At 33.3% G+C, this 10932-nt stretch overlaps 1 protein-coding gene across 1 annotated transcript in view; it reads left to right on the top strand.

Annotated features, from left to right (window-relative positions):
* The window catches only part of DHX36 (DEAH-box helicase 36), a 53267-nt gene extending 49707 nt beyond the window's left edge, over positions 1–3560 (top strand). The window contains exon 25 of the mRNA XM_037008218.2: positions 166–3560. Within this exon, the coding sequence (XP_036864113.2) occupies positions 166–351 (186 nt within the window). The 3' untranslated portion in view covers positions 352–3560. The remainder of the gene's footprint in view (positions 1–165) is intronic.
* Positions 3561–10932: the final 7372 nt, after the last annotated feature.

The following is a 10932-nucleotide window of genomic DNA, read 5'->3' on the forward strand; positions in this document are numbered from 1 at the left end:
TACTTCAGTTGGCTACTCATAACCACACCATAGTAAGTTGCTTACTAAGTATTTCAATCTTTTGTATATTAGCTTAGGAAATTCCTTGTCCCAGGTTAAGTCACCTTTATTATACTGTTTGATAGTACATCCTTTATTGAACATGTATAATTTTTCCTACCTTAGGAATTAAGAAAGGAACTAGACATCCTTCTGCAAGAGAAGATTGAAAGTCCCCATCCTGTAGACTGGAAAGACACTAAATCCAGAGACTGTGCGGTACTGTCAGCTATTATAGACTTGATTAAAACACAAGAAAAAGCAACTCCCAGGAGCTTTCCACCACGATTCCAGGATGGTTATTACAGCTGACAACTTTTCTGTGATGATCTGAAAAGCCAATTTGACAACCATCTTAATCATATATAGTTTAACCTTTGGCCAGATGCCATACCCTGGGACATGAATAATTTTCATGTGTAAGGTAGAAACCTTGAATAGGTAGTAAAGACTTAATGTGCATGAGTGAACAATGTTATCTGTAGCTATTATAAATAAATCATTAAAAAAATATGTTCTCTGATAATACACTCTGTTACCGTCATGTCTATACTTGGAGAATATTGTTCTTATATATATATTGAGTATTGTACTATTGAGAAATTCCTTTGTTCTGTTTTGAAAAATTAATCTGTCTGCCCATAATGGTTGAGTATAGAACTAGTAAAAATAGAACGGTTTGCCAAAAAGCAGTGTCAAGTAGGAATTTGAACGCAGCCACATTTTTTTAAGTGAAACTTCTATCAGAAGTAAATTAATTTGTTGTAATAAAGCCTAATATGTAATAAAATGTATAGTGTGTATATCTTAGCTAACTTTTTGGCTTAGTTTCTACATCTCCACCTATCACTTGGTTTATTTGATGTTTTTTTAATCTTTTTAGAATATATTCATACCCCTTTTGCCTCACCTGGTGCAGCATAGTGTAGCGATTGAGAGCATGGGTCTGGACCAGACTACCTAAGTTCACACACATATCAGCTCTGTCTCTTACTAGATGTCTTTGGCAAGTTACTTGGCTTCTGTTTCCTTTTCCTTATCTATAAAATAGAGGTAATAATTGCAAAAGTTAAACATGTTAATAAATGTGAAGTGCATAGAACAAGTACTGTATGTTTTCATCCCTGTCAGATTGTGGCAGATACTGTTTCTTACTATCCAGCAGCCATGTGTACCCTCCCTTCCTCCTTGTTCAGGTGTTCTTCCTCTGTGCAGCCTTATACCCAGGATGTTGAGCCATCTTCCCCAAAGGGAAGCTAGAATGTTCTAAGCCAATCATGCATAGTCTTACGCCTTTTGTAAGTAACTGATGAGGCGTGAGTATGTAAACCTGTCTTGACTGATGGCAACTAAAGAGATCTACAAGGGGGCATCTGAGAAAGATTTTCCTCAATAGTAGACTTGAAGGAGAAAATTATGCTCTTCTTTTGGGGACATTGTGTAGTCTGAATCTGGCACACAGAACTGCTGCAGTATCTTATGATCACAAGGAATCCTGAGGTTGGCTCACTGGAAAGATGAAAATCACCAGAGTCCTTGATATGTAGTTGAGCTGCTAGGTGTGCTCTAGAACTCTAGAACTGTGCTACATGTGGACGTATTTTAGCATTTAAAACCTTTCATGGTTTTAGCCACTTTTTGTGGAGTGTGTTAATACCTTGGCAGAAAGCATATTCACTAAAACATGCTATTCATCATTGAATGTTCTTTGCTGAGGCCTCTATTTCTACCATTTGTTTTGTGATCTAACAGTATGACCCATTTATCTGACAAAAGGTGTAAAACTGTGGTACTGGACATACAAAAAGAACATCCTGCTGTGCCCTAATGTGCCTTCCAATAAAGCAAAGCAACCAAAGGGAATTTGTATATCATACAGTGACCAGGATGTATTGATAATGCTTTGGTGATCTGTTAACAGCAGTGATTTCAGGTACTGCTCCCATTTCTGGGAATGTATGTCAGCCTATCATTGCCTTCCAAAGGTTTTGAATGTACTGTATGTCCTAAGTCCATTCTCTTGTCTCATCTCCCCAAAATGATCTCTCTCTCTTACTAAATTCTTGCATTGAGTCATGTTACAGTGTTGTAGCATATTAGTTTTGTCCCTAAACTCTAGGTGACCAGTAGGTCATATTTGCTCTGTAAGAATGTTTATGTGTGTTTCTTGCTTTTACTCTCCAGTTTAAATTCATAGTTGGCCAAAATGGTTCTTGCAAGAGAATCTTTAAAAAAAAAAAAAAGAGTAGTAGTCAATTGGTTTCCATGTTCACAAACCAATATTCAGTCTCCATGTGAATGGAGAAAATGTTTCTAAGATTTGCTTAATATATGAGCCATTCAGAGATTAAGCTACAATTATTACCCCCAATTTATGTCTTCTCTGTGGCTGATCAAATGACTTTTAATGAAGGTGCTTTTTGTGTTCTGTTTCTTTTGTTTACAAATGGTATCACTGAGTGGAAAATGTATTCTGATCTAACAACTATTTGTTGCTTAGCAATTTTAAAGAATAAAATATTAAGATGAAAATGTCTATTTGTCTTACCATTCTGAGTGATACCCAGAAAAACTTGAAAAAACAACCCTGAAACAGAAATTACAGGAAAAAAAACAACTGTTGAATAGTCTTTAAAAACAAGTCTTTGAAAGGTGAGTCCATGTGATGCTTCCTAATTCATTAACTTGGGCAAAAACTGTACATATAGATACATTTATATCAATTATAACAAGTGATTTTCTAGTTTTACCGTATTTTTAAAACAGTCTACCCTAAAAGATAGAAATTATGGAAAAGCTTTAGAAGAAATTTAGTGTCCCATTACCCTAAGTAAGTGGTAAATTTCCCTCCACGCTTTCAGTTTTTAGCTTGTGTATATTAAGTATGGTCATGTGGTATAATTATACATTTATAATCTACTAATTGTTTTTAAATGGCATTTTTATTCTGACTTCAAAATAATACATCCTCATTGTAGAATATTTAGAAATTCAGCATCTGAAGAAAAGCATGTCACCAACTATTACATTTTGATATATTTCCATACATTTTTTTAAGCTTTAAGGTATTATTTTATATATAATAAAGTTAGCCAAGTTAAGCACATAATGCATTGAATTTTGTCAAATGTATAAAGTCATATAATTGCTACCACTACAATCTTGATAATAAAACATTACTGTCACCTAAAATTTTCCTTTGTTCCCCTTTGCAGTCTCCCTAACCCCCCGCTTCTACCCATGGGTATACATTGATCTGCTTTTTGTCGCTAGTTTTGCCTTTTCTAGAATTTCAAATAAATGGAATCATGTAGTTTTTTGTGTCCAGCTTCTTTCAGTTAACAATGCTTTTGAGATATTTATGTTGTTAAAGGTATCAGTATCAATAGTTCTTTTTCTCTTGTTTAGTTGTATTACATTGTATGGTTATACCAGTTTGTTTATTCATTCACCACTTGATGGACCTTTGAATTATTTTCAGGTTTTTGGTATTATAAATAAAGCTGCTATGAATATGTAAATGCAAGTCTGTGTGTTGATACATGTTTTCATTTCTCTTGGGTTAGCGTTTGGATTGTTGTGTCATATAGTTGTGTGTTTAACTTTATAAGAAACTGCAACACTGATTTCCAAAGTGGGTGTGCCATTTTACATTCCCACCACCAGTATATGAGGGTTCCAGGTGTTTATAACCCTTGCCAATATTTGGTATTTTTAGTTGATATTTGTTAGTCTGTTTAATATTAGCCTTTAGTGGATGTGGCATCATCTCCTTGTGGTTTAGATTTGTATTTATAGTTAGTGATAGGTGTATTTCATGTGCTTATTTGCTGTTTTCATTAGTTGTCTAATGTCCTTATGTGTGTTTTGATTTTCCACCTTACATTAAGTAATTGGAGCCTTAGGGATATATCTGACTAGGAAGAGAGAAGATTATTATTTATGTAATTTAGAGATCCAGAAGGTTATTAAGTTCCTTGACATTGAAACTGGCCAAATATGCCACTTTTCTGTTGGCTGGCACAATGTAAAGAATTAGGTCACTGATAACAAATGCCAGAAGAGAACACCACCAATTTTAGGTGGTTGTGATGGCAGGAGGTTGCATGTCTACCATGAAGTGAAGAATAGAACATGAGACAAGTCATTTTCTTGGTGTGGGTGAAGACATGGGAGCTAAGGAAGATAGTTGATAAGAGAAGTAGCACAGCCAACCTTTACCACAAATGGTAATCCTGCTGAGTTAGGGAACTTTAAAATTGTGACTACCATTTTTCTAGTTCTTTGTTGTGATTCACGTCTTAATGGTCTGGTGTGAATTTTCAGGTAAATTTTTTCAAAAGGAAGATGATACATTTCTGAGTCCTTGAAGAGATTACATCACCATCATGCAGTGAAGACAGCTAGTGGGGAATAAAATTCAATTTGGCAAAGCTTTCTTTTAATGAAGTATAGTGATTTTTTTGGTGATTTCTCTTTTTCTCAACCTAGCTGAATATATATATATATTTTTAAGGAACTTCAATGCTTAACTTTTGCTGTAGGCTTCTATCACCCCATTTTCTTTTAACACTCCTCTTACTAGATTATTTGGTTATTTTTAATTATTCCTGAAAGCCAATTGATTGATTTCCCCTTTATTTAAAGGCAAAGATGGTTAAATGTTTTTGTGACATCTGGGGTAAGAATACAAATGGAGCAGGCCAATATGCTAGAGGCTTAAACATTTTTAAATTTTAAATCAGTTTAGCAAACTTGGATAAAATATGTTCTATTCTCCTAACATGGCAAATATACATCCATGATGACAAAATTAAAAATGGCATAAAAGCATGTTTCTTCTACAGCTGAAAGCAAAATATCAAAGATGACTTCTAGCCCTAGGTTGCTGAGAGTTTTTCAAAATATTTGTTTTTTCCAAATATTCTTTTTGTATCAACTGATATAACCACTTGGTTTTTATTGCAGCCTGTTAAAATGGTAAATCACATTGATTGCTTTCCAAATATTGAACCAGCCTTTATTCCTAAAGTAAACCCCACTTGATTATAGTGTATAACTCTTTTTATATATGGCTAGATGATTTTTTAAAATATTTTGTTAAAGAATTTTTATACCTCTGTTCATGAGTGATACTGGCCTATAGTTTTTCTTTGCCAGCGGGTGGGGAGTGCGTGCAGGGATAATGATGACCTCACAAAATGAGTTAGTAAATATTGCCTTCCTCTCCTTGTTTATGGAAGAGATTGAATTGGTGTTAATTCTTTGTGTGTTTAGTAGAATTCTCTAGTGAAACCCATTTGCACCTGGAGGTTTCTTTTTCAGAAATTTTAATTATGAATTCAGTTTATTTTATTGTGAATTCATTTAATTAGTAGTTAAGGACTATTTAGAGCTTTGGTAGTTTGGTTTTCCATGAATTGGCCCATTTTATATGAGTTGTTGAATTTGTATGTCTAGTTATTTGAATATCCTTTTTTTATTTTAATATCTGTGGAATCTAGTGATATACTTTAGCATTGGCAATTAGCCTTCTCTTTATTTTTCATCTTCTTAAAAGTCTCATCAATTAGAAGGTGTATCTATTACACAGTATATCAATTATATTGATCTTTTTAAAGAACCGGCTATTCCTTCTCTATTGATTTCTCATTGATTTCTCTACTCCCCCTTATTTCCTTCTGCTTCTCTAGGTTTACTTTGTTATTTCTAGTGTTACTAGTTCTTTATTTAGTGTTATGAATTCCCTGTAAGCACTGCTTTAGCTGCATCTTAAAAATTTTGATGTATTTTTATGTCATTCTGTTATTTTTTTGTTTCCTTCTTTGTGTATTTACCTCTTTGACCCATAGATTGTTTAGGAGTATGCTATTTAATTTGTGTTTGGAGATTTTCCTGCTGTCTTTCTGTTACTTCTAGTTTGCTTCCATTATGTAGATCAGAGAATATACTTTGTATGATCTCAGTTCTCATATAAAATATTTAAGTTTTTCAGTTGGTTTTATGACCCAGAATATGACCTATCTTAGTGAATGTTACATACTTGCATGAAAAAAATGTACAATCTGTTGGGCAGAACATTCTGTAAATGTCAGTTAGATTCCGTTCCTTGATGGCATTCTGTTCTATTATCTTCACCACTCTCTTGTGGACTTGTCTGTTCTTTCCTTTCAGTTCTGTTAGTTTTGCTTCATGTATTCTGAAACTATTTGGTGCATACACATTTAGGATTGTTACATCTTTCTTCATGAATTGACCCTTCTATAACTACTTGGTGTCCCTCTCTGATCCTAGTAATTCCCTTTGCTCTGAAGTCTTTTACCTACCACTCCAGTTTTCTTTTGACTGGTATTTGCTGGATACATGTTTTTCCATTCATTTACTCTTTATCTATATAATTATATTTAAAATGTGTTTCAAGTAGACTACATATAGTTAGGTCATTTTTGAAATCTACTTTTAGTATCTTTTAATCCATTTAGACCATTTAAACTTTGTATTCCTTGATATGTTAGGACTTAAGTCTGCCATTGTATTTATTATTTTTATTCCCATTGTTTTTTTATTAAGGTATCATTGCTATACAGTCACATGTGCAAAATTGTGGTTACTAGATTCCCCCTATTATTAAGTCCCCACCACATGCCCCATTACATTCACTGTCCATCAGCATAGTAAGATGCTATAGAATCACTACTTGTCTTCTCTGTGCTATACTTCCTTCCACATACCCTTCCCCCCTACATCATATGTGCTAATCATAATACCCCTTAATCCCCTTATCCCTCCCTTCCCACCCACCCTCTCCAGTTCCTTTCCCTTTGGTAACTGTTAGTCCATTCTTGGGTTCTGTGTGTCTGCTGCTGTTTTCTTCCTTCAGTTTTTACTTTGTTGTTATACTCCACAGATGAGTGAAATCATTTAGTACTTATCTTTCTCTGCCTGGCTTATTTCACTGAGCATAATACCCTCTAGTTCCATCCATGTTGTTGCAAATGGTAGAATTTGTTTTCTTCTTATGACTGAATAATATTCATTATGTATATATATACCACATCTTCATTCATCTACTGATGAACACTTAGGTTGCTTCAATTTCTTGGCTATTGTAAATAGTGCTGCAATAAACATAGGGGTGCATATGTCTTTTTGAATCTGGGATATCCTATATTCTTAGGGTAAATTCCTAAGAGTGGAATTCCTGGGTCAAATGGTATTTCTTTTAGTTTTTTGAGAAACCTCCATACTGCTTTCCACAATGGTTGAACTAATTTACATTCCCAGCAGCAGTGTAGGAAGGTTCCCCTTTCTCCACATCCTTGCCAGCATTTGTTGTTGTTTGTCTTTTGGATGTTGGCCATTCTAACTGGTGTGAGGTGGGATCTTATTGTGTTTTTAATTTGAATTTCTCTGATGAGTCGCTATGGGGAGCATCTTTTCATGTGCCTGTTGGGCATCTGAATTTCTTCTTTGGAGAAGTGTCTGTTCATATCCTTTGCCCATTTTTTAATTGGATTATTTGTTTTTGTTTGTTGGGGTGTGTGAGCTCTTTATATATTTTGGATGTCAACCCTTTATCAGATATGTCATTTATAAACATATTGTCCAATACCGTAGGATGCCTTTTGGTTGTATTGATGGTGTCCTCTTCTATACAGAAGCTTTTTAGTTTGACATAGTCTCACTTGTTCATTTTTGCTTTTGTTTCCCTTGCCTAGGAGATATGTTCATGAAAAAGTTGCTTATGTTTATATTCAAGAGAGTTTTGCCTATGTTTTCTTCTAAGTGTGTATTTCCTGAAAACAAGAACATGCTCTTCATAACCACAGAGCCAGGAAATTAACATCAATTTAATACTATTATCTAACCTACAGACCTTATTCACCTTTACTTTGGTAAAATTTTGAAAGGTGGATTAATATATATCACCTTTGAATAGACTAGAATAGACTCTTATTTTAACAGATTATATGTTCTAAGTAAATCAGTACAAAGTTAATAAAAAAGCATGGTTTAAAAAATAGGTGAAGATTTAGAAGACTGTATAGTCAAGGAAAAATGTGGATTGATTTCAAATTGTTTGCAGTGGTTACAGGAAAAGTCTCAGTACATTCAAATATGATTGCTAATGGGGTTTTTGGTAAAGACAAGAAAAAAAGATGCCTGTGTCATTGTTTTTACAGTAATTTGTCACAGAATTCAGGATTATTTTTTAAAACTACTGATGGAGGTGTAGAAATAGTGACTATCACATTTCTCAATGCTTCTCATAAAATGTGGAATTCTGTAACACAAAAATGTCAAGATGTGTCCAAATAGAAATACATTGCTCTGAGACCACAGTCACACTCAATAGCCAGGGTCCCAGGGTTGGAGAAAAGGCAAGAGGGCCTGTCTCTCCAAAACTGAGAAGGTTATAAAACTTCTAGAAAAACAGCAGAAAGGACATGATGAATGGGCAACATTTACAGTGAGAAATGACTGAATGTTTCCCTCTGTTTGGACGTCTCATAAATTCTAGAGTCTGGCTAATGCTGCTCATTTAATTCAGACCTAAGGGAGCATATATACATATTCTTTTTTTTTCTTATCCATCTATTTAGATTACACAAAGCATCCTTACTCTATTAAACTGAATGTAAGGAAATTTCCAGTTTTGTAGGTCAAAATGGTTGAATAGCAGCAATTTCAAATAGTCTCATCTAATGAAAGAGGTGTAACCTAATAAAAGATTCAAATAACGGAAAATACAGAGAATAAAATGTTAATAGCTGTTTATCCTTTCTTACCCCCACCCACGGACTTTCCCTGAAGACAGTTCCGCTTCTGGAGTGTGTCCTTCTAGTCTTTTTCTAAACATTAACACAATATTCACATATAAACTTAAAATGGGTAAGTGGGCTCATTCTATATTCATTGCTTTATAAATTGCATGATGCCTGTGAGATTTTTATATGCCATAAAATTTGGTCTGCCTCATTCTGATGATAATTACATAAGTATTCCATATGATTGTTTCATGGTTTATTTAATCATTTGCTTATCAATTCCTGTATTAATATGTAGCTCTATTTTGAAATGTTTTGGACAGTGCTAAGTGAAGATTCTAATGTGTTTTTAATTCTCTACATGGAAAAAGTTTCTGTAAAATAAATTCCTAGAAATAGAATAGCTGGACCAGAGGTATAGGCATTTAAATATTAAGAAGTCCTGCCAAATTCCCTTTCAAAAGCAGTTTACCAATTTATCTGTCAACAGTTCCTATTTTCCTGCATCCTTGCTTATAGTAGGTATTATAAGTCTTTTAAATTATTAATCTGATGGGAGAAACATAGTACTATGTTAATATATATTTCTTTGATTACTAGTGAGGTCAGACAACTTGTGATAAGTTTTTATTGGCCATTTATATTTCTTCTGCAAATAACCTTTTTTGTAACAGTTGATTTGTATGTAGATTAAATATTAATTCTCTGTTTTATGTTCTATTTCTACCAGTATTGCCATTTAACTTTATTTATGGTAAACTTCATTAAGAAGTTTTTTGTTTTATTTGATTAAAGCAATCCACCCTTCCCATTTTGAGTTCTGGATTTTAGAATTTAAAAAGGCCTCTTCAATTTTAAGATTACAAAAGTATTTTTTTCTCTAATTTTTTAAATTTGTTTTCACCTTTAGCTCTCTGTGATATTTGCCATAATTGTTATTGTATAATTTGAGTAAGGTTTGGCTTTATATGTTTTTTCCAAATAGGCATTTGTTCTAATATTCTTTGTTCAATTGAGTATATCTTTTTCTAACTGATTATAATACTACCTCCATGAAATATACTGAATTCCTGTTTATGTGTGAGTCTGTTTCTAGACTTTTTATTCTGTTTTAGTTATCTATATGTTTTACATCATATCACCTTTATTTAATTACTGTAACTTCAGAGTGTTCTAAGGAATGTCTGGGAGAGCTTTTTCCTCTTACTCTTTTTCTAAAAAAAAATCTTGTTTATTATCTTGTATTTTAAGATTCATAAAATACTTGCTTAAGCTTTTTCTAGTATTACATTGAATTTATGGATTAATTGGGAAAAATTGGTATTTTTACAATTCTGAGATTTTCCATCCAGAAACTACCAATTTTTGTAGTTAGTTTGGTCTTTAAAAAAGTCCTTATTTCCTATTATTGCTTTCTTCATTGTTTTGTTTTATTCTTCTTTACAGATTTATACTTCTTGACAGACAGTATAGCATGCAAGTTATAGTTTTGATTTTATTGTGAATGGAATACTTTTTCATGCTTTGAAATTATTAAGGAAATAGAAATATATTTTTATATATTGATCTTATGTCTGACCATCTTACTAAAATTCCTATTCTAATAGGTTTATAGTTGACTGTCTTTAATTTTTTAGATAGACAATCATCAGCAAATGAGAAATTTATTTTTTCTTTTACAGTATTTATACCTCCTTATTTTTTTTTTTGTAATATTATTTGGCAAGCATTTCAAGATAATAGTGGATAGCAGTGGTGTTAAGAATCCTTGTTTTAAAACAAAACTGAAGGAACTGAACAGCAGCAGACTCACAGATTCCAAGAAGGGACTAGCAGTTATCAAAGAGAAGGGGTGGGGGAAGGTGGGTGGGGAGGGAAGGAGAAGGGGATTGAGGGGCATTGTGATTAACAGACATAATGTAGGGAGGTCATGGGGAAGACAATATAGCACAGAGAAGACAAGTAGTGACTCTGTGGCATCTTACTACACTGATGGACAGTGACTGCAATGGGGCATGTGGGGGACTTGATAATACGGGTGAATATAGTAACCACAATGTTGCTCATCTGAACCTTCATAAGTGTGTATCAATGATACTTTAAAAAACAAAAGAATCCTTGTTTT

The sequence above is a fragment of the Manis javanica genome, chromosome 3 (genome assembly GCF_040802235.1).
Source record: "Manis javanica isolate MJ-LG chromosome 3, MJ_LKY, whole genome shotgun sequence".
Classification (NCBI taxonomy): Eukaryota; Metazoa; Chordata; class Mammalia; order Pholidota; family Manidae; genus Manis; species Manis javanica.